General features: G+C 42.1%; 1 protein-coding gene across 2 annotated transcripts; it reads left to right on the forward strand.

Moving 5' to 3' along the window:
- The first annotated feature begins 4,783 nt into the window (after nt 1-4,783).
- wbp1lb (WW domain binding protein 1-like b) lies at nt 4,784-24,749 on the forward strand. 2 transcript variants are annotated; one of them, XM_054780003.1, is made up of 4 exons: nt 4,784-5,255; nt 17,115-17,217; nt 20,300-20,461; nt 21,903-24,749. In XM_054780003.1, exons 1-4 carry the CDS (start codon nt 5,169-5,171, stop codon nt 22,673-22,675), a joined length of 1,125 nt encoding a protein of 374 aa, XP_054635978.1. In that variant the 5' UTR covers nt 4,784-5,168; the 3' UTR covers nt 22,676-24,749. The 2 variants fall into 2 exon arrangements, with proteins under 2 accessions (XP_054635978.1, XP_054635979.1); XM_054780004.1 differs by lacking the exon at nt 4,784-5,255 and adding an exon at nt 9,309-15,802.
- Nucleotides 24,750-25,233: the final 484 nt, after the last annotated feature.

Genomic DNA, 25,233 nt, shown 5'->3' on the forward strand with positions numbered 1-25,233 from the left:
CGCCGGGATGCTCTTTTTGATGTGGGTCATGACTAGTCTTTCAAAGCACTTCATAACAATAGGAGTGAGTGCTATAGGGCGATAGTCATTCAAGCAGGTCACGTTGCTCTTCTTGGGTACGGGCACTATGGTGGTGGACTTAAAGCAGGTCGGTACAGATGCTTGTGCAAGCGACAGGTTAAATATGTCAGCAAGCACATCAGCTAGCTCTGATGAGCAAACCCGAAGTGCACGTCCTGGGATGTTATCTGGCCCTGCTGCTTTTCGTGGGTTTGTTTTGTTTAGAACCCTGCGCACATCAGCTGATGTCACCATGAGAGGTGAGTCCTGTGTGCTCCCCAGGTTCAGCCACCCTTTCTGCTCATCAGGAGTTTGGGTGTCAAAGCGGGCATAGAACTCGTTCAGCTCATCAGGAAGTGTGGTTTGGCTGGACGTGGCTACGCTACTCTGCTGTCGATAGTCTGTGATGTGCTGGAGCCCGGCCCACATGCGCCGAGGGTCTGAGGTGGAATAGTAGCCCTCCAGCTTCTGTCTGTACTGTCTTTTGGCCTCCCGTATGGACCTCCTCAGGTCATATCTGGCCTTTTTGTAGTCATCAGCGGTGCCCATGACAAATGCAGTCGAACGAGCACGTAGCTTAGCCCTTACATCACAGTTCATCCACTGTTTTTGGTTAGGGTATTTTCTGTAATACTTGGTGGTGGTAACAGTCTCTATGCATGTGCTAATGTAGCCAGTAACAGCAGAAGCATATTCATCCAAATCAACAGTACAATCTTCCCTCCCCGCTGCAGTTTTAAACACATCCCAGTTTGTGCAGCCAAAGCAGTCCTGAAGTACTTGATCAGTTTCTTCATTCCACACTTTAACTGCTGTACGTACAGGGGGAGCTTTTTTAAGAAGTTGTCTGTATGTTGGATAAAGGAATATAGAGATGTGGTCAGCCTTTCCAAAGTGGGGTCTTGGAACAGCCTTCAAAGCACCTTTCATGTTGCTGTAGACTTGGTCCAGGATGTTATTTTCCCTTGTGGGAAAACTCACATGCTGGTAATATTTGGGGAGGACAGTCCTGAGGTTACAGTGGTTGAAATCGCCAGATATAATAAATACAGCGTCTGGGTGTTTGGTCTCAAGTTTATCAATGATGTCATGCAGGAGGCCTAGTGCATTAGCAGTGTTAGCTCGTGGTGGGATGTAAACAGCAGTTAAATACACAGCGCTAAACTCACGAGGCAAATAAAAAGGTCTGCATTTCACCATCAGAAGCTCAATGTCCTGCGAGCAGTGCTTTTCCATCGTCTGTACGTCTGTGCACCACCGTTTGTTTACGTAAACACAGACGCCGCCACCTCTGTGTTTACCAGACGCTAAAGTCCGATCTCCCCGGTAAGCAGCAAATGATTCCAACTGGATCGCCGAGTACATCAGCGAGGACCTCACCTGGTCTCACAACACCCAACAAATTCTGAAGAAGTCCCAAAGGAGACTGTACTTCCTGAGAAGACTGAGGAAATTTGGCATGCCCACCACAATCCTGAGTTGCTTCTACAGATGCACTATCGAAAGTGTCGTTACCGCCTCCATCACTGTTTGGTACGGTAACTGTACAACACGTGATAGGAAGGCACTCCAGCGGGTGATCAAGACCTCACAGAACATTGTTGGGGCAGCCCTCCCCTCACTGCAAGACATTTATAAAACTAGAGTCCTATGCAGAACACACAACCTCATCAAGGACAGCACACATCCACAACACTCATTATTCACACTCCTACCGTCAGGCAGACGCTACAGGAGTTTGAAGTCCAGGACCACAAGGCTGGCAAACAGCTTTTACCCACAGGCCATCAGGCTCCTCAACGAAGCACTCGCACACGCCGCACGCAACACACGCACACACTCATAGCACTTTATTTATTTATTTGCATTATTTACTTGTATTAATGTCTCTTCTGTTGTTGTTGCTTAATTTATTGGTATATATGTTTATGTGTTTATGTTTCTTATGTTCTTATTCTTTCTTGTGTTTTCTTTCTTTTCTTGGGAGAATGAACAGGATAAGATTTTCATTGCATGGTATAACTGCTGTTTTACTATGCACATGACAATAAAACTCTCTTGAATCTAGTGTGTGTTTGAGGAGGGATGACCGGTGTTCATTTGAAAAGCTTCACTTTCCGATTACCTCCTCATCCTTCACAAGCCAAGGGATGTCATTGAATAACCTTTAATAATAAATGATTATTGGACGATGATTAGACAGCCCAGTGGAGTGGGCGGAGAAGAGTGTCAGGAGGTCTTTGTGACAAAAGTGAAGAGAAAGATTTACAGGATGGTGTTGTGTCCTGATGTCCTGTCCTGATGTATAGTCTGGAGGAGGCAGCTCTGACCAACAGACGAGGCAGCGCTGAGTGTTGAGGATGGACAAGCAGTGTTGCCAACATGGCAACATGACTTTCCAAACCCTCTTGGCGACATATTTTCTCAAAAAGCAACTGCGTAACTACTTTTTCTGGTATTGGAGAGTTTTCTGGTATTTGGATACTTAAAAGTGAAAGCACGTGTCGATCTGCAGTTTGTTTTCTCACTGAGCAGCAGCAGGTGCTGCTGACAGGTCTGCCCCGCCCCCAAAGCAGAGAAACAGCCCACGTTCAGATGTCTGGGGGCCAAGGTCAGAGAAGCCAGGCAAGATGGAGAGATTGTGATTATATTGGTAGAAGGATGCTGGAGATGGAGCTGCCAAGGAGAACAAGAAAGGGAAGACCAAAAAGGAAGTTCATAGATGTGGTTACAGAGGACATGAAGATGGTAGGAGTGACCGAGGTAGATGGAATCACGCTGTGGCAGCCCTAAATGGGACAAGCTGAAAGTAGAAGAAGAAAGACTCTGATTAGACAGACATGAAACACAAAGGATATGCAAGAATTAGTCATCTGAAAACTCTTTAGTTGATTTGGCAGTCGTCGGTTAAGCCCCTTTTAGATTGTCCTGCAGAAGCAGGTTTAGTAGATTTAATGAGTCCTGATCAGAGCACTGGGCCTCTATAGCTTTGTCTTTGTGGTCTTCCTCTAGCTTATTGACCATCATGATGTGAGCGGGAACCCAGTGGTGTCTGCTCTGGTGGACATAGTCGTTCAGGTGAGCATTGCAATGAATGACTGCAGCATGGCCTGATGGAGAGAGAGCTGTTGATTTCCGTCAAGGTGCAGCATCCATTTCAGCAGTTCCACAAATACCTTCCGATCATCCACCTCAGCAACCTGTCCAGGATAATGATGGGTGGTCAAGTCGTCCAGAGAGCTAGGGGTTTTAATAAAGCCACTCCACTCGAGATGTTTAACATGGATGGATGCTTCGTATACTCCTCTGGCTCCTCAGTCTGTAGTTTTGACTTCCACTGGCCTCCTCTTTCGTGAAGAAGCACCTAGTATATTTCCCAGCATAGAGCAGGTGGTCCTCTGGCTGACCCAGAACATCCACCGTACACTTAATCATCTGGTATTCACAGTCTACAGGAAAGAGGTTGTCAGCAATGAGTAATGCCAGGAAGCATACAATGTCCCAGACGTCTGCACCTTCAGCAAGAGGAAGGCCGAGGGCATCTTCCGGTAACCTTCTGGCTGAGTCTTTATCCCAGGACAGGCATCGGAAGCTAGAAGATATAGACCGAGGTCTATTAACTTCACCTTGAGGGGCCAGTCCTGCTTGCGGACACACATTATATTGTCCGGTTTGATGTCTGAATGCAGGATAGATACCAAGGCACTTCAGAGAGTCCAAGGCCAGCAGGAGCTGCTTGGCAACTGAGCAGAGCTTCCGCTCTCGTCCTACAATCAGGTCAAACGGGTGACAGTCCAGCATCTCAAAAAACAAACAGGTATGTCCCAGGTAGTCAAATCTCTCAAAGACTTCAATGATATTGGTATGAGCTGGATGTGGGCTGCCTCTAGATCACGTGGTTGCAACCCAGCAATTGACAGCACCCACATGACTCCTGCGACCTTGCTTGCTCTCTGTACCTGCAGCAGGCGTTTACCTTTGAAGCACGCGGAGACAACTAGCGCAGCATGAGAAGAACAAGAATGAATATCAGAAAGTTTTTTTTAAGAGAGTCAGCATTCATTCCTGCAGCAGTGGTGAATATTTACTTTCTAAACTCCCAACTCACAGTTGTATCTGTTATTTAAACATGGCATACAAGGTTTACTTTGCAACACGGTGCTCTTTTTGTAGTTTTGTATACAATACATTTAATGTGTAAGAATTATTTGTACATACAGCAATACAGCACTGTGACAATATGGAATTTGTTTTTCTTGTGGTTAATGCTGTAAACATATTGTTACTGTGCGAATCCGCGTTTGTTTATATCTAATGTATTGTAATGCCCCTGGTTGTGGAGAAAGAGAGACTCACGTCGCCGATGCACTTCAATCGCTTTAGAGCGGAGAACAGTGCAACAATGCACATTCACACAAGGGCGGCTGTATGCCACAACCCAACGCAACACTCACCTACCTTCAACTCCCCTTAACCCCGAGCTACCACCGCCTAGTCGGGCTGTCTTGCTCGTGACGTCCACCGTCACTTCCCAAGCCCCGCCCCTTAAAGGCGCAGACACACAAATCACCGAAATGACAGTATTGACAGTATAGAAAACAGATGGATATAATAATAAATAATTTCTCTGTCTTTGTTAGCTGGTAGTGAAATTTTGCGCTTGCTCGCTACGTTCGGTCACATCCTGTGCGTCTCCTGGGGGCTTGTACTAAAACTCTAGTGACGCCTCTGGGAACAGACGCATTTATCGCTGATTGGTTAACCTTCACCCAGCTATCCAATTGCGATCGAGTCCGTTAAACCAGTAGCCATCCACGCAGCTGAACGCCCTTCACTTTGCGCACATGGATCGGGTCGAGGTGACCACACCACACCCAACAGACTCAAGCCAAGCCCTCATGCTAGCGCAACAAATTGTGCAACAGCTGTAAGAAGAAGAGTTGGTCCCTCCGCTCCGTGCCTTATTTACAGCTCCACGATGCCGGGGAGGCGGCACATGCAGCGGCCTCTCAGCGTGTCAGCGCCCGACAAGTAGTGGAGGGTATTCGGATGTGAACTACAACGGTTGCATGTTTTTGTCATAGTCGTTGAAACTTTTTTTTGGAGGAATGAGAGGCGCGTGTGTGGCTCTTAAAATGGGATTGTTTTTGCACAATGCTGCCTCTGTCACCCCTACAGCCTCCACAGCAGACAGGGTAAGCTGTCGTAAACAAGCTTTTCTCTGACAGGGATGCTAGCTGCTAGTTACCTGGCTAGCTTAGCACACTGTCATGGTAAACATTCACTAGTTCGTCAAACATAAAGCCAACTGTCGTTGTGTTATATAACATGTAGCTATATATTGGTGTTAATTATTAGCGAGCTTTAAGACGCACTGTCCTGTCAGCAAAGAATAATGTATGTTCGCTAGTAGCACTAGCTAACTGACCTAGCATAGCCAAAGTACAGGAACCCTCGAGGACTCAAGGCCTTGCTGTATGGTTTTTCTTTTGTTTTTTTGGAGCTTTTCGCTACAAGAAAGTTGCATAAAGTTTAATTTTTGAGTGTGTACACACCAACTTGTGACTGCTAAATTGGCTCACAGTTACTGTGTATGAATGTTTTATTGTTTTTAAGTCTTGCTAGGTTGGCTTGTCAGTACAGTAGTGCAGTCTATTTTTAGTCTAAAGAAGAATGTATGTTCTTCAAAAGAGAAGAATGTATGTTCGCTAGTAGCGCTAGCTCACCTAGCATAGCCAAAGTACACGAACCCTCGGGGAGTCAGGGCCTTGCTTTATGTTTTTGTTTTTTTGGAGCTTTTCGCAGCAAGAAAGTTGCATAAACTTTTATTTTTGAGTGAATTTAGCACTGTGAATGCTAAATTGGCTCACAGTTACTGTGTATGAATGTTTGATTGGTTTTAAGTCTTGCTAGGTCGGCTCGTCAGCACAGGAGTGCATTCAATTTGTAGTCTATGTAAATCACATAAATTGTGGTTTCAATGTTTAATAACTCCCAATTCCCGGTGTGTTTTATAAGGAGGACAGAGTTACAATTAGTATGTGTAACAAAAATGGCAAGTATTGATCCAGGTTATCACTATAGTGTGGTAAAAAAGGCCATTCATGTGCTTGAAGTGTTTAATTGAATTTCACTTGGTTTCTCTGAAATATTTACATTTTCTGCAAATATTAACACTTATAGTTGGCAAAAATGATCTCTCCTCGTCACCGGAAGAGTTCAAAGTTCTCAAAAATGTTCCTTACTGTCCAAGAAGTTGGGGTGAAAAGGCCAGTAACGTGCCAGCATGCTTTCACCGGCAATAGAAATCAGTTATTTTTGTTTCTCACCTGTTGTATTGTGTGCAGTATGCATATTTGTTTATAATCACATGCACCAGCAGCCTAGTTGTGCACATATTTTCTTGGTGAGTGCGTGTGAATTCAGCAGCTTTTTGCCGGCAGTCATGAAGCATAGCTCAGGCCTTCTCCCGCGGTACATGACATTTGACCTTATCTGTTTACAGTACATGACACAGCTTCAACTGCTTTTTAGCAGTCTATCAGCCGTGCCGCTATAATTAGTCAGCGCTGTCGTATATGACGACAAGCTTCTACCAGCGCCCTTCTGTCCGTCATTTTGTCAGTTATCTGAAACCACCCCCCACCACCCCCAAAAAATGCAGAACATCTACTTTTCAGAAAGCATACACGTGGAGTTGTCGTCATGTTCCATATCTGCGTGCGGATTGTGCAACATAAACCCTTATCACCTTCAAATCTCACAGCTGTTCCTTGTTTCTAACTCGGCTGTTTGTGGCAGTGATAAGGAACGAGATAATCGAACATAGTTTGTTTTTATGATGCAAATACAATGTCCGTGCTTTTGCAGTCTCCTACTGTCTCATGAAAAACGAGATAACCGTCAGGCTAAAGGCTGGACTATGCTCCTGCGTAATCACAACATCTCTTGATCCTTTCATGGCGCTTCACCTGGGTTGAGCGTGCGATGCGCAGTTCTCTGTCGAAACGCGGGGAGCGCTGTTTTCCGCAGAGTCAGCTCGGATCACGTTCACACGAACACGGATGTTTACAAATACATGCTTTTCTGTGTGTTCTGGCCTTTTGTCCACACGCAAACGTCAGGGTTTGTGTCCTGAAAGAAAAAAAAAAAAATCAGCCAGAGTGGAGATTTAAAAAATGCCAGCTTCAATATTTGTGTGTGAATGGGTGAAAAAAGCATGGATAGATAGATACTTGATTAATCTCCAAGAGAAAGTCACGTTTCGAGCAGCTCTCCAAAAATCCCAAAATAAGAAAATAGAATAAGAATAAATAAATAATACGGAACGGTTCAATTCCAATTTGTAGTGCAATAATACATTACAATGATAATAATTATTATTATTCATGATGAGGTAATAAGTCACGCTTTGTGTGTGTTTTTATGGCTCCCCCTCTGTTGTGTTAAAGTCGCATGGCGTGGGGGAGGAATGATCTGCTCATTCTATCAGTGGAGCAGGGCAGTGATAGTAATCTGCCACTGGAACTGCTCGTCTGTTGGGAGGTGATGCTGTGCATTGGATGATGCTGGTGGTCCATGATGGAAAGGAGCCTCCTCGGTGTCCTTTGCTCTGCCACAGATGTCCTTCTTCTTGAGGCTGCTCCCCCAGCACACTACTGCATACAGGAGCGCACCAGCTACCACAGTATGGAAGTTCTGTAGCAGCTTCTTGCATACTTTTTGGTTTGTGATAAGAATTTTTTTGTGTGTGAATGAGTAAAAGGAAGAGTTTTGGTTTGTGTCATAAGAAATGTGTGACATGATCATGTTTTTAAACCTCGTTTAACAACAGAACACCTTATTTTGTTACTACAAGTAAACAGGATGTGGCGCGCAGTGCTCTTATTTTGAAGGCTGAAGTGTGTTGAGGAGGTCTCTTGACTGTTGCTAAAGAGACGAGCTGTGTGCACGTATAAACCTGCCTCCTGCAGCCGTGGCCTCCATCCTTTATTTACACCAAACTTCCATGACATCAGTGGGCATCCTGAAGCCCCCGGTTACAGTAGCGTAGCCCTTTTCACTGCTCGCAAGCGCTAACAGCAGGCCGCAGCAGGCCGCGGCCTGACTCTTTGTTCCGCCAAGCTTTAGCTTTGGGCTCCATTGCTAGCTGTCAGTCTGGCAGAGCAAAAGGGGACAGTGGCTGACTTTCAGACTTTTGCGGGGGTAAAAAGATTGATGGATAAGATCTGTTTCATATGTAAGGCCGATCGACGAGCCCCCAAAATTAAGGAAATGGGCACATGCGTGCTTAGGCTATGGTTAGGCATGGCCCGGTATGAGATTCTGATGGTATGATGACCTTGGGTTTCACCGTATTATAATTACAGCTGTAAAATTCTTATTCTTTCTTGTGTTTCCTTTCTTTTCGTGGGAGAATGAACAGAATAAGATTTTCATTGCATGGTATAACTGCTGTTTTACCATGCACATGACAATAAAACTCTTGAATCTTGAAATGTGTTATTTTGAAATGTCTTCTTTTCTTTTGAAAAGAAAAGAAAAAAACTTTCCGTTGAACTGTCATTTTTAAACAAGAACATGATGGAAGTGGAACATACGTACGTCTATATAAATAACAATAAATTAAATAATAAAGTTCAGTTGTTAATGCAGTCTACTGTGGCTAATCCCGCAACTCATGTCACAAGACCATAAATGTTTTCTTTGTAAAAAACAAACAAACAAACAAAAACAAATCAAAATGCAATTGCTGGCTCAAAAAATTTATGACATAAATAACTTTGGAGAAAGTGTTTTTGTAGTTGTTGGATTGTGTATTTGCTGAGTTTTATTTGCTTGTGTCACCAAGTGTCATTTCTATTTCCAGGTCATGTGATTGTTGGTAGCAACTGTTGCTAAGTAAGCGATTGTTGCTTGTTGTTCAATGGAGAGTAAATCACATCTTCACCCTTTGGCGACCCTCCATGTGAGTAATATGTCGACTGACAGCAACACAGTGTACTTATGTAGTACACCGGTACAGCTGTGTTGTACTTCTATCGTACTTCTCTAGTCTTATGTGTTTACACATTAGTTGGATAGCTGCAAAGCCACGTGAAATACACGCTACAGGGTGCAGAAGTCTACGAAGGCACGCCTCGTCACACCGGCGCCGTTCGATGCTAACGAGGAAGCTAACATCAGCGATTTCTGTGCTGCAACGGCCAAGTTGCCCGATTTTTGCCAACACAGCTCTTGCATGTGGTTTCAGCACATGGAAGCTGAGTTCCAACTGCGAGGAACAACACAGGACATGACAAGGTGGCCGTGCTGGACCACCACTGTCCGTCATACCACGTGAACGGTGTGACAGTTGGAGTGGTTTTGAAACCGTGACTCTGTCATACCGTGGTCTACCTTGAAACAAGTAACCGGACCATGCTTTATTGTGGCCAGATGGGTCTTGATTGTGTAGGAGCTGCTAAATGTTTGCTCTACGCACCTTGCTGTAGCCGTTCAAGCTAATATTTGTCCACGTTCAGTGGCTGTTTAAGCTAATATGTGTTAATGTTCAGCGGATGTAACTTTAGCTATGATCCAAATTGTTGCCGGGTAGTTCATGAATGTGGAGAAAAACAGACAACTGTGTCTCCCATAAGTGGCTATTAAAGACATAAAGAACAGTACATATGAATGGACGAAGCCAAATGGTTGTTCTTTGTGATGTTAAAAAAGTAGCCATCACACTGCTGTGACCTGCATTGTTTGTGTGCAGACTGCTGGCCATCCAGGTCTACATGCTCGTCATAAAGTGAATAGAGGGCGGACAGCACAATATAGCTTGTAGAATTCCTTCTCATGCACATTTGCAGCCGAGACACTGTTGCCAGGTCTTGCGAAGAAACAAACGGCGAGCTCTCTTAAAAACAAGGCCAAAACGGCAGGGAATTTTCAGACAACTTTACAAACAAACACAAACCCAAATCAACAAGAAACTTGGGAATTTCTCAAACATATATTTACAAAAATACAAGCACAAAGTTGCTTCTATGTACTGGTGACTGTCAACGCTGGCCGAGATGCTTTGTTTTTTACAGGGCTTTGGAGTTTGCGGCTAAAATTTGAGACATTGCGATTCATTTTTTTCCATCCACTTGCACAAGTGCGAACAGATAAAAGTAATCGTCCTGTATTGAGTTGACAAGGGATGCACTTGTTGCTAATTACCATGAGAATGAAAAATAGTCTCTAAAATTTGGAGTCGGTCGACGAGAGCGGGTCACATGCTAAGCCTATCGATGCCGGTGCATGTGATCACTCACATTTCAGTCTCATTGCCGTTGGACTTTTCTGACATCTATGTTTACACACCTTGCCTGGCTATCACTCACTGGCAACAGCTGTTTTCCGCCTACCATCTGGTCTTCGGACTCCAAATGTGACTTTTGTCCTTAAAACATATGAGTAGTGCAGTTAGTTGGTAGCTCGTTTTTGTCCCACGGGGAAGCTACAAGTGGATATCACGCTTATGAAGTACATGCCAACGTCCTTTTTTTTTTTTTTTTTTTTGGCACTTAACAACTTTGCTCTCTTGTTATTCATCATAATAATTGTCTTGTCTTCAAAGCACTAGTTGTGTGTCTATGTTGTTTAACATAAACACGGGAGACAAATACAGTATAACACCGACAAATTTGTTTGGTCAGATTTTTATTTTTTTTTTTCGAGCAGGCATTTTTGTGACGCAACTAAGTTAGTATTACTTTTTTCAACGTATTGTTTTAAGAAGCCAAACTCCAGTGAATACCCGGGACTACGTTCTTCATCACTGAGCTTCGACCAGAACTGGACTTAGGAGACCAAGTGGGGGGTGAGGCGCTGTTTGTGGACTACACTGCTAATGGAGAGGTCATACAACTTCATGTAAAAAAAATCCCAACCATACCTTTTTAAATTAACAGTTTTGCAGTGTTCTCGGTTCATGTTCTGATATTTATGGAAAAAAGTTAAAGAAATCAGTAGATAAATCATTAAAAAATTGCTGTTTGTCATTTTAAAAAAATTGCAGACGCAAACAGCAGCATGACACATGACGGCCAATGGTGGCCATGGCCACCCCACTGGCCATTTCGACATTTCAGTTATCAACTTACTGCACCCCCTATATGAATAATGGTCACCCCAGTGAAAATAACTGGCTCCGCCAATGCCACTGGTTGTTTATACTAGGGACCGGAAATAAATGACTATTACTGAAGCAAGTTTGTTAAAACAAAAGTCATATATTCTAAATCACACCACAAATTGGTCTATAACCATGTCAAATGATTAGTACGACCCTAAAAGACTAAAAAAAAAAAAAAAATCCTATCTGATCGGAAGCCAAAAAGCGTGGATCGGGACATCCTTATTACAAATTCACCAGCAGTGTTGATTTGCAAATAACCTTCATGACTATGAAAGGGTACCTTTCATACAGCATAATAAGTAAGGGCTTGAACTAAGTGGATCAACAATGAATGTGTATTCAGGAATGAACTAATAACTATAGCCACTTTCATTCAGGAACAGTTGGGACTGTTCTTGGTGTCTCCTGGTTTTCAACAGCTTTTAATTCTGAGGGTTTAGGGAGTTTAATAATCTAGCAATTATATCTGGGATGCACACAAAGTACACTGCTGCTTGTTAGATTGGCTGACGGTGGAATCCAGTTTATCCACATAATTCTCTCTTTGTACGTCACATGTTATGTACAAAATTTTAATTAGAGTCTTAGACACAATCAGAACTAAACAGTCACCCCCTGTATACATCATTTGCTCATTTTGGGGGTGTCTTTCGACAAAAATCATTTAGTCAGGCATATGTACAGTGTTTCCCACAGGGTTGCAATCTACCTGTGGCTTTGGGTTGCTGGGGGACGTCATCATCTAATTTACATAATTGGCCATGACTGAAAAGTCTGACCAGACGGGAGATCTTCAAAAACACCCGCTCTGTTATTGTGTGGAGATTGGTAAAAGTGAGATTTTGGTTTGTGTCATAAGAAATGTGCGACATTATCTCATGTTGAAAGTTTATTTAAGAAGAGAACATGAAGTTATTGAATTCCAGGTGTGCATCTTTAGAAGCGTATGTGTGCGCCTTATAACTAGGGATGTCTCGGTCCACATTTTTTGGCATCCGATCTGATTTTTATTTTTTCTTGCCGATCCAATTCGGCACTGATCATTTTTGTTTTGTTTTTTTTAAATAATAAGCTTTTGTTACAAACATGAATTCGGGGAATTGAATATGGTTATGAAAATAGCTCTTCAAAGCATTACAATAATGCAAACAAAGTATTGCTGAATTTACTTTTTTATGACACAGCATGACCAACAATATTGTTTGACTTTTGGAACAAACCTCAGAGTCATGTTCCTAATCCAATAAAAGATCCAATAAGAGATCAAATTGGAATAAATGGGTGTGCTAAATACTTTTAGGGTAGATCAATTTGTGGTGTGATTTAGAATATATTACTTTTTTTTTTGTTAACAAACTCTCTCAGGGCCTTATGAAATCTGTTTTATTTTTTCCCCCAATTCATTTTTTTCCCATTTTAATTGTTTAGAATTCTTTCTTTCTTTTTTTTTCTTTTTTTTTTACCTTTTCCACTTAGTTTACCAGCATAGAGTGTGTGCTATTTGGTTAGTGAATAAAATGCAAAAATCCTTACATTTATTGATGCAATACATCATTGGCCCATTTTGTCCAGTCATTGACAAATAGATGTAGTTGGCTAACTTTTCTAATGGGATGTTAACCTCAGCACATATTGCTAAAAATTCCTCAACAAAATATAATTCCCATACTTGTGATTAAAGAAGATGTAGTAGCAGATGTAATGCCAATTGTGTTATTAATGTAAGATACTTTAATGACACCCTTATTTTGTTTACGCAATTAGACAAATGTGACAAAGAGCGCTCTTATTTTGAAGGCCAGAATGTGTTGTATGTGTTGTGTGTGTTGAGAGAGGCAGTTGACGGTTGATACATGCTGAGTGTAAGAATAAACGTGCCTCGTCTTTTTTCACTCAGAACCTGCACGTCGGCAATGGGCATTGGAAAATAGTCCTTACGTTAAAGCAGTAAAACACAATACTGTAAAAATATACTCATCCCTCCTGAGCCACACACACACACACACACACACACACACATACATACAGCTTCCGCTCTGGAACACACACGTAAACAAGATGGCTGCGGTGCTCATTAGTCCTACCCTAAAAGTATTTTGCAAACACATTTTTTCAAATTTTATCCTTTATTGGATGGACTTGTTTCAATTAGATGTGTCTTTTTTTTAATTAGGAACATGACTTACAGAGGTTTGCTGCAAAAGCCAAAAAATATTGTTGGTCATGCTGTGGAATAAAAAAGTACATTCAGCAATACTTTGGTTGCATTTTTAGTACTTTGAAGAGCTATTCTTAGAACCATATTCAATTCCACAAATTCATGTTTGTAACAAAAGCTTATTATAAAAAAAACAAACAAACAAAAAAAAGGATCGGGTCGGCAAGGCTATAAAAAAATTGGATCGGATTGGAAGGTTGAGAGAAACCTGCACGAGAAATAAATGCGTCCTGAAACACAAACTGCAGATGAACATGTGTTTGTGCAAAATGTGACTTGTCAGTGTTTAGACAAAACAAGTTTATTATGTTTGTTTTGATTGAAATAAGCTATGAAAATAAATGTTGCAAAAATGAGTAGCTCTCGGTCAAGTAACTCATAAGGAAGAAGGTTGGAAACCCCTGGGCTGAGCTATTGTTCTATTTTAGTTTTTGCTCACATTTTATTGGAAATGTTTAGGCCTATCTGTTTAAAAGAGAAATGTTTTTGCTCACATTTTGTCTCAGACAGGATCCATAAAAATCCCACCCCCTTCCGGCAGCCCGCAGCCACAGATAGATTGCAGTCATGTGACACTTACAGAGTTGGATTACTTATTTTCTAGTGTGGAATGTTAGAAAAGGTTTGATCAAGTGACATTACGCAAACAGAACAATAGTCAGCAACCGTAAGTAAGGAAAAACTCACTTTCTCACACCTGGCGGATGTTTCGGACGGCGTTGGTTGTTTGGAGGGGCGGAGGTTTGTTTGGCCTGTGTGGTCTCACGAGGATCTTCGTGCTGCTTCGGATGTGTGATAGGACTGGTCGTCTTGAACCTCCTGGGTTCTGTCCCTCCGCAGGAGACTTGTGCATGGCAGGTTTTGCACTCGGGTGTGACGTCTTTGTTGGACTTTGGCGAGGCCACGCGACCGACGTTGGGCCTGCTCCTACTTTGTTAGCACTGTTGCTGGATAGAAGTCCTAGAGCGGAGTCCGGAATGGACCGCTTGTATTGGAGATTTTTCAATGCAGGCCGATATCCGATATCAATATCTGATTGGGACAGCCCAATTTCATGTAATCCACACGGTTCAGCCAGGCCTGTGTTCCACCCAGACTCGAAACGGGGCCCACATAGTAAGAGTTGGAACGCTAGCCATGCAACTAAAAGCCTGGATCGTCAACTTAATATCCAGCGCGACTGTTAAGGTGTCAGCAGTGAGGTTAACCGACACCATACATGGGGATGGGTACTGAATGTGGTATTTTTATAGGCACCAACTGAATTTAGTCGGTACTCCCGAGCACCGATTCACATCAAATCTAAAGGTACCAATGTTTTGGTACCTAAACGGCAGTCTCCATGGAGTGTCATGGCGCCCCTCCTAACAAAGAAGAAGACAAAGCAAGAGGGAGGGGGTTAACACCAAAAAGGAGACAAAAGTTACAGATGCTAAAATAAGTCATATTTGTAGGTATAAGGATACAATAAAACCTATAAATGTCAGTGTTCTGGAAGAAGACACTTGTAATGTGACATGACGCCTGGACACATACAAGTATATCGGTGTTTAGAACCGACCAAACCAAACTACCAAAACTTGATTTTTGTATTCTCAAAGGAATTAAAACGGACTGAAACTCATGCGTGTGCGTTCGGTTACTCTGTGATAAAGCATACAACAACAATAACAGGTCGGTATGTTTAATTGACGTCTCTTGCTTCATCACATTGTTGTGGTGCAGCAGGGCTTGTTTTTGTATAAAAAAGACTGTTGGCAAAATCCCAAGCCACATCAGTACAACAGAGCGCAGGCTGAAGACGCAAACAAACTGAATTGTTGTGCGTATCAAGTGGCAAAAGCAGCCCAGGCGGCCACGATGAGCAGAAGCTGGGAAAAGCCAGCACATCGGTGAAAACAGCTGAAGTTATCTGAGCCGGCACGGCGGGACAGAACATTGTGTGTATTACTCAGTGATTTCAATGTTAAGCATCATTTTTGGAATATTTCAAAAAAGTCAAAATAAAAAAACTTTGTGTTTTGAGGCGATGACTCCATCAGGTGTGAGGCTGTGGCCACTTTTCATTTCAACAGCTGAGTTTGTGCTGATCAGGAGGGTTGTGTGGATTGGGCTTGCTGCTGCTGCTGCTGCTGCTGCTTGGAAATTTCCGTAGAGCAATCCTTGTTGGGCCGAGACTTGTGTGTGAGTGTGTGTGTGGGGGTGGGTTGGTGTGTGAGGCAAGAAGGGTGAAGCAGCAGTACAGTATGTTTGAGAGCTGTTTTTTGTGTGAGAGTGTGACCTATGAGGTGCTGGGACTAGTCTGAGATTTTGGACTCTGGATTATCATGCCTTTCAGTTCGGGACCCATGCTGGTAATTTTATAGAGAGGGAAGACTTACCTTGTACAGATGTTCCTTCTCTAGCTAATCATTAAGCTATTTTAAAAGAAAACATCCTCCTGGAAAAATCCCTACACCTTTCTCATGAGATTTTGATGACAGTGGTGCCTTGTCGTTTGCTGCTTCCATCTCTGATTACATAAACTCTTTCACATTATCTCATGAAACTCAGGTCAATGGCAAATGTCAGTAATGTGCTGAGCTGTGGTTTACTTGGTTGTCACCTATTATGTCAGATGTTGGTGGTTTGAAACTAGAACCAATCCTTGTTGATTGAGGATCCAAGCGCACTCTGACAAATGCCTTCTTTTCAGGGTATTTTGGTCCAGCAGATTTAAAAAAGAAATGCTCTCAATATGGATGGTAAACACTGAAATTCCAACAGCTTCCAAGCACAAGTGCTTTGCAGTTGTTTACTCCGCACGCATAGCTAAGAATAAGTGGCTGCCGACTGCTACGTGATATTGCCTTGTGGGATGTTTTTCATGATAGATCAGTGCTTAGCATACCCTACGTGCAGACATCACATATTCCTTTTATGAAATAAGACCTTTCCATTTATATTTACGGACTTCTATGCCGCTTGTCCTCAGTAGGGTCGCGGGTATGCTGCAGCCTAATTCATGGACACGTACTGTACGTGTCTTTTGTCTGTACTAGCATAATGTTGTTGCCCACGATGAAACCAAATGTGAAAGATGTAAACATGTTTTTGCATGGAATGACACTCATGATAGCAGTTAATGACAGCTGTTCTGTTCAACTTTTTTGAGCTTTTGCTTTTGTTTTGTTTTAATTTTATTTTATTTTTTAGATTCAAAGTTCAGTGATTTTTTTTTTCTTTTTTAATTAGGAAGTTATTTTAAAAGTATGTTCTATTAGTAGCTTGTATAAACAGCCTGCTGAAATGTGCGATGAAGTTTATGCCTGTAAATATTGACATTGTTTTCTCAGAGAATAGAATTGATTGCAACTGGACTGTTCAGGTTGTCTTAGAAGATGTTAGGCCATCCGAGCAGGCTTCATCAGTTCATGCTCAATGACTAAGTGGGACAAACACTAGTCAGACTAGATAAGACAGCTCTAGTCTGAGCTAAGACAACCCGAAAAGTCCAGTTGCGATAGATTGAATGCAATGAAGTTTAGTTATCTGAATCGCTTCAGACATTGCTATGTGAGCCCTATTTTTTTTTAACAGCACCCCATGATGTACTGTGTACTTTGAGATGTTTATTTTTCAAGATAAATTGTGCTTTAAATTGCTTTTTTCCTGCTTATCTTGCAGAGCCTACTGCTTTGTGAAGGTGTCAACAACCAGAGCTACATGTGCGAGTCGGGTCACTGCTGTGGAGAATCTCAGTGCTGCAGTTACTACTATGAGCTCTGGTGTAAGTGTCCTGCTATTTCTAGCCCACACTTAATACACACATTACATACTCATGCTGTCCACGTGAGGCAGCTTAATTCCTGATCGTAAAGATAAGTCATCTTCAAAGTCCATCTTGCCGAGTATCACGTTGATACGATTGTGAATAGTCAGCACAATCAGGTTCCCATGAAGATAGAGAAGTGTCCCCCCAATGCTAACTAAGAATTGGCGAGTACAAACGTGTTTGCAATTCTTAATGCTAAAGGAAAGTATTGATAGTTCCTTTACAAAAAAACGTGTGTTTCATTTCAATTTGGTCTTTTGGTGATCGCACACTTATACATCTGCTCTATTGTATATTGTCCTTTAAGTTCTTGAAGGTAAAATAGCAGAACCACTTTTTTTATTTAAATTTTTTTAGAGAGTAACAAATTTGGGGGGGGGGGACTCAAACAACAATGTGCCAGTGAGTATTGTCATTCATCCAGGTCATTGTAATTTTAGGGCACTGAATTGATCATAACTGAACTGTTTAGGTGGTCTTAGAAGATGTTTCACCTCTCATCTCATGGTCAATCACTAGATAGAACAGCTCTGGTCTGAGTGGATGGTGCAGGATCCAAAGTATCCTTTAAGGTAGAGGCACGCCCCTGACACCTAGGCTGGTACACCCATCTCCAGAAAAACAGTCTGATGTCTGCTGTCCAGTGCAGTGAGGAACGCACTGATTTCTATACGAGCTAAGTGGTCTTTAAAACCAGTTGAAAAATGGCAAGAATTAGCATTTTGCACTGTTGGATCTCAAGAAGGTTGTAAGTAGCGCTTCAAAATGCAAAAGCAAGAAATGGGAGTGAGACAGAAAAAAAAATCAGTAAGCAATGTATTGCAAAGAAGCATTCAAGTGAAATAGGCTGTTGAGCAGCTGATCAAATGCACCATAGCAAAAAAAACAACAACAACAACAACAAAACCCCAGAAACTCAAAAAAATTGAAATAACTGTCTTACCGCATCCAGACTCCATAACATCAACTGCTTCAATAATCCTTTACAATAACCGTGCAATAAACCTGTGGCTGATCAACATATACAGTACATAGCTGTAAATAGTGTATAGAACGTCTTGATTTATATTTCCTTGGTTTTGCACTTTCTATGCTCTTGTGTGCTTTTGTACTCTGCTTTTGCTGCTGTAAACGTGGAATTTCCCCTTGTGGGACTAATAAAGGCATACCTTGTATCTTATATCTTAAAGGCTGATCAGCTGATAAACAGTTGCAATTAATGGCTTACTCTATTTTTTTTGTCTTTTGTCTTTTTTATTTTTTTGCATTTGAAGCTCTGCTTAGAACCTCCTTAAGATCCAACAGTGCAAAATGCAAATTCTTGTAATTTTTCAACTGGCCTTAACATTTTGATCAGGAGTGTACTTTGGGTCCTGCATCTTCTCAGACTAGCGCTGTCCTATCTAATATTTGAGCCTGAGCTGATGAAGCCTGCTCGGACAATAGGCAAACCTTCTTCTAAGACAGCCTGAACAGTCCAGTTGCAATGGACTCGAAGCCCTGAAAAAACAATAAAACCTGTGCAACTGTTTGACACCACCCACCATTTAGCGTCCTCCTGTTTTGTTATGCTAATGTGTGCTGCTCCACTAATGAACTACCACTAGCCGCTCAGTCATTTTCAAATAGTGTCGATGTTGGTCAACCTCCATTTTTTTTTTCAAATTTGGAAATGTTTTGTTTTTTTCCCCCCAAAGGAAATAATGGGAATAAAAAATAATTTGTTCCACCTTACAACTTTCTGAATTGTACAAGCAATCTCTCTGGTAGCATATTAACATTTAATATTAGTGTTAAATGGTAAAACAAACTACTTTTCACTTTAATGATAAATAATGAATGTGCAATACTCAGATGAGTTCCTCTTGTCGTCTCATGTTCTTGTCTGAGCATCCTAAGTTGAGGCTGGACCTTTTTTGAAGAAAGTGCTATAAAAAAGCAAAAACACAGTGGTGGTTCAAACTCAGAATATTCCCTATTTCTTGTAGGGGCAGTCAATTTTAGAGGTTACTGCTACTACATAGACAATTTTGTCAATATGAAAAATCAAAGCTGTAGCATACACTTTTTCCAAGTGGACAGTCTAAGGAAATATTACAAAGCATATTCTCACGTAAACTGTACATCATTCTCAAGAAAGCTCTACTTGCTTTTTAAAAAAAAAACATCTTAAGTAACATTTACTAGCATATGTTTTACCTCCTGAAACTTCACTTAAAAATGCATAGTTTTTTTTACTTGGACTGTGCTTGTAAATTATTTACATTTTCTCAAGTAATCCTAGCTACAGCTACAGCTAATCGTTTAAATACTGTGCCGCTCACAAGTTGGTAGCTCATTCTCTAGCAGAAGCCAATCACGAGTTTATAAGGGAGCACTTGAGGAGCTTGTCAAACCATCGGAAATCACAGGAGGTCATTACTCAACATAACAGTCTGACTCACGTTGTCATCTTACAAAGAACTTTAAAGTCATCACACAGCAACTTAACACTCAAATAATAATAATAATAATAATATAGGCTTCAAGACAAGTATCAAATACGAGTTTATAATAGCAAACAACAGCTAGTTTAACTTTTACCCAGCATGCATCACTCCCAGCAAAGCCACACCTGGCTGCCACCAGAGGGAGCTCATGAGTGCCTCTGACATCACCATATGAACTTTTTGAGTAGATTTGACTTTGTATTCTCAAAATGTGATCTACTGATCCTACTGAAGTATCATGATCGAAATACACATAAGAAAAACAATATACAACATTTACTACCTAATACTAAGTCAACACATTCATATTATAAAGATTGTTTAAATAAATACATTAACTACATGTTTTCTCACATGGCTTACATGTATAACTAAAGTAACATTTACTGTGACAAAAATAACTTTGTCCAGTGTAGGTCGACTGTATAGTATTAGGCTGGTTCCAACAGAAATACGATTAAGACGCAAGCACTGAGTGGCTCAGTGCTTTGTGGCTATGACCTATGACGTACGTCCAACTCACCACACTAACATCTCTCTCACTGTAGGGTTTTGGTTGGTGTGGGCCATCATCTTCATTTTGAGCTGCTGCTGTGTGTGTCACCATCGGCGCACCAAACACAGACTGCAGCAACAACAGCGGCAGCACGAGATCAACCTCATTGCTTATCGTGAAGCACACAACTATCCCTCGGTGCCCTTCTACTTCAGTAAGACCTACTATACTTCCACTGTATTGCTTCATACGGAAAATAATATGTTGGCCTGTTGAATTGTAGCGCTATCCTGACAACTTTGAGCTGGATGTAGACTATGCAGTCATCCATCCCTCCGACTGTGACAAGCGAATATCTGTCAAGTAGAATTCCTTATTCATAAATTGAATATTTTTTTGTAGTTGGTGCATAGACCACCTGTTTACGACCTCGTTTTAACCTTATTAATTTTGACCCTTTTCAAGAAAATATTCCGTTTTGATATTACTATTTGAAAAGGTTGCAGCTTGAAGATGGTTCGAGATAAATGAGAAAATCATCAGTATGACCCAAAGTTTGTAATGGGTGTAAATCTACCCGTCTAAGTTGCATATTCTGACATCACCAGGCTCAGAAATGCTCAGATCGCCGTCTCCACGATACCCAACAAGCTCATCAAAATGTCTGATCCACTTGTGATACCCAGCCATCGTCATCATTTACTGCAGGATTTTGAACACCACTGCTGCCTCCTCAGCTATTAGAAGTGTAGGGTTAGGGTTAGACGACCACCCCTCACCATTAGTGATGTTTTGACCACCCGTGCTACACGCGCTGTACGTCGTCTTTTAGGAGAAACATGAAAAACATATTTTGACAAAATAGAAACTAAAGTCAGGCTGACATGACAATTTCAAATTTGTGTTCTGAGCTGTTGAAGAGCAAGCCTTGAGCCGTAACATGTGATGATGATGGTGATTTTAAAGACGTAATCGTAGAATTTGCAGAAGTGGCCGTAACGTATTTGCAAAAAGTGAGTAATGTACAGAGAAAAAAGCAAAGCAACGAATCCATTGGTATCACGATTCCTGGTTGCCGATACGATTCAAGGACGATATTGGTTCATTTACAGCAGCGGTCTTCAATTACAATTGAGTAAGGTCCGTTTATGCATTTTTTAAAAATTATTTCATTTTTATTTTTTTACAGCAAAAGTCCGGACCTAATTTTGCCTTAAATTGCATCAAACAGCCTCTTACCCGATTGACGTAACAGAGTTCTTGCAGCAGTTGAAGGCATTGCTTCCCAGGAAACACAGACGCCGAGAGGTACAATGCGGCCCGCTAGTGAAGCTCAAATCCTTGCTGGCATTTTCTCCTGAGGTAGCACGGTCCCCACAGCAAGTTCAGCGGGACTATGAGTATTGTTTTCGCACGCTCGCTCCTGTTGTGCCCCTTATCAGACAACACGATGAGTTTCATACGCTGCGCCCTCGCCGCTCTCCTTCCTGGACTGTAGGCAGCATGTACCCCTGCCACCTCTGATAAGGTTGTGCGTGTTTGGCATGCCAATGTGTGATTTGTACAGCCGTGCCCAACAACACTGACATGCCAGGGCTGTACATGTTCTCTAGTGCTTTATTAATCAAAGTGTTTTTCGTTATCTTTCTCCGAAGGGTTTCTACCAAGCTACCTCCTGCCAGATTATGAAGAAGTAGTGAATCGGCCACCTACCCCGCCCCCACCCTACAGTGCCTTACACACGGGACCATCCACAGCAGCCTCACAGCCTCATTCTGAGCAGCATGATGGACATGGTCCAACCATTCAAGCCATCCCAGTGCCTCCAGACGCTGAGCGCCTGTGTAGCAGGCCCAGTCTAGAAGAGCCACGACCCCCTACCATGGAATTAAGTCCCAAGGCGGACGGCAAACCAGCGCAGACAGCACAAGACTCGGCCATGATATTTTTGTCAGAGGGGCTCAATAGGGAGGAACTCGGCCACGAGGAGAAAAGAAGCGACTGCAAGGATCCTCTTCTAAAGGATATGTCTGACGACAAAGATCGACTCCCTAATGGCAGGCGACGACGATTTACTGGGGACTCTGGGATCGAGGTGTGTGTGTGTGGCTCCCGCGGGAGCATTGGCTGTAGTGGAGCAGGCAGCCAGGAAGGTAAGGAGTTGAGGGAGCTGGACAGCCTCCTCGGTCGCGAGGGAGATGATGAGGAGGCCGGAGACTTCTGTGACAGTTGTGTTCAGCGGTCGTCTTTCAGTGTGGAAGAAGAGCAGGAGTTGGGCGGATTGGAAAGGAGGGCGGTGCCGGGATCCTCTCAGACACCTCACCACACGGGCGGCGCCTCATTGCACGCTCCAGTGTGTCTCCTCCTGCACACCATCAGCGAGCAGGATGGTCCCCACCAGAGCACCAGCACAGAGCCGCAGGGTTGAAAGACGCCTCGTTTACGGCACACTCGACACAGGATGTGGAAACTTTTTATACGGCAGAAAGACTTTGAATCTGTGTGTTGGTGCAGATAAGTTGTGGGATCAGGAAGCCGAATTTCAAAGCAAAGATGGAGCGGTTGATGACAAAACAGCCCGGATACACACTGGAACATGGAGCGTGGACACCAGACATCTTCTGCACATGAAGCAGCTCCCTCGGTGGCTTTGCATCTTCCTGAACACTTGACTCATGCCAAAGACTGTACCTCTGCAACAACAGCAGCAGATGGATGATCTCATTAGGTGCATCCAACCAATTGCAACTACCGGTATTTCTAAAAGGCTGCCTCCATAGGCAGGAAGAGACACATTCAACAGGTCCTTCTAGCATAAACGTGTGTTTGAGCGAGCAAGCAGATAGTGTAGCCACATCTGACCAGGAAGTCCTTTATTCAGAAAACAAACTCCACTTGGGTCCTTTTCTTGTGCTCTGTCTGAACCACTAGTTAAGTGCATTAACAAGTCTTTATATGATGAGCAGTTCCTATTTTGCACAAAATGTATTTATCTTTTATAAATGAAGCTTTTAACAACAAGACCATCATTCTCTTTTTCATAATTCAGTCTTACGTGGTTCATTACTTAGGGGCTCGAATGGAGGAGATTTACTTTTTGGGTCATAAATGGTCTTTTTGGTAACTTAATGAATGTTAGCAGTATGTGCCTACAATCACAACATGTACTAAACCAATGGGCCTCTTACGCATTCTCATATGAGGACTTAAAGGGATAGTTGGGATGTTTTGACATGAACTTCATAAGCAGTGTAGTACGTGAATTCCCCCCTCCACCAACTATCCCTTTAACATTTGTCTCAGTTTTCTGTGTCAGCAAATAATCACTTTGACTCGCTGCAGCGTATAAAAGCACTGATTCCAGTGGCAGCGTTTCCACTTATCATGGACTTTGTTAAATTAAACAACATATCGTACCATTCTCCTACAGCGGTATTCACAAGTTCCCGTTAAACACTTCTAACAACAAACACATGCATAAGCCATAATTTGCACAAAACCATGTTCACTATGTGCCCATCTTCTAATTGTGTGCTGTTTAAAAACCTGAGGAATGACTTGTGTCTTTTAGGGCTTTTTCCCCATTACATCACGGTTGAAAGGGTGTTAATCCCAGGACCACGTGTACATGGCAAAAACACAACAACTGCACCCTGGAGCCCTGTTGAATAGGCAAGACCTCACGTTAATAAAATGGCTTCATTGTACAAATACCTTATGACTGAATATGCCTCCACAAACGAGAGACAGGGAGGTGAACAGTTGAAAAGGACAATGCTGCGCAACAGAAATCAGATGACCACATGTAGAAGGTGAGTGAACTGATTTCTACGGTGTTGGCAGAATGTCTTACACCCGCCCTATAAATCTTATAACAGTTCTAACACACAGATGAAGAATGTGCCTAGAAAAAATACAGTCAACTTTAAAAAAAAAAAAAAAAAAAATTATTTTATTTTATTTTTTTTTACAAATGCACTCAGTTATACACACACATTTTTGCAGACAGTCTATGGAACAGCTAGCAAACTTTACAAAGCACAAGGTTTCTATCTATTGTTGATGTGCATACATTGAAACAAAGCCGCCTCTGAAAGCACAGTCATGGTGTACCTTTTCGTGTGATTACCCCCATCAGAGCAGTTTCTGCAACATATAAATTGTTTTTGTGGTACAAGTAGTGGAAGGATGAGTTCTCTTTCATTGAGTGTATTTCATCTTAAAAAAGTGATTTAGAAAAAAATCATAAACCATGTTTATTTAAAAAAAAAATGTGTACAATGACGTGACTGGTTATAGCCAAAACATTCAAATTAAATCACTAGCTTTATTTGTTTTGCTCCCATGGTGGTAAAGTCGTGTGAAGGCTACACTGTGATGGAACATGCTTGTTAAACCACATCAAGTTCAGTCATGCCAAAGACTCGTTTTGTTGGCCATCCATTGTGTGGATGTGCACATATTCTTTCAATGTTTAACTATGCCAACATCAACCAAGCTGGATGTACTTTGAATAAACATTTCAATTTTACTTTTAAATTGTACTGTCTTTGTATGACAAATAGTCTTTCCTTTTCTAAACCCCACGAGTTCCCATGTAGTTGTTGCTGGAAGTTCAGGGGTCACCAACGTGGTTCCCGCGGGCACAAGGTAGCCCCCCACGACCACATGGGGTGCCCGCAAGCCTGCTTTTCATTCAGGTTTTCAGTTAATGTGAGAACACTAGAAAGAAAGGTATTCTGAAACATAAAATGTGAGTTGTGGATACCAGCATTTTGGGAATGTTTTGGTAAAACAAGCATATTTGATCTGTTTGGGTTGAAATAAGGTATGAAAATAATTTCTACGAAAATGAGTAGCTAGTGACCATTTTCATTTTCTAAAAGTAGCTCTTGCAAGAAAAAACGTTGGTGGCCCCTATCCATCCGATACCAACTAAATACAGCAACTGTATTGTCGATAACAATACTATTTACTTGAAATGTT

Source organism: Dunckerocampus dactyliophorus, chromosome 6 (assembly GCF_027744805.1).
Source record: "Dunckerocampus dactyliophorus isolate RoL2022-P2 chromosome 6, RoL_Ddac_1.1, whole genome shotgun sequence".
NCBI classification, from domain to species: domain Eukaryota; kingdom Metazoa; phylum Chordata; class Actinopteri; order Syngnathiformes; family Syngnathidae; genus Dunckerocampus; species Dunckerocampus dactyliophorus.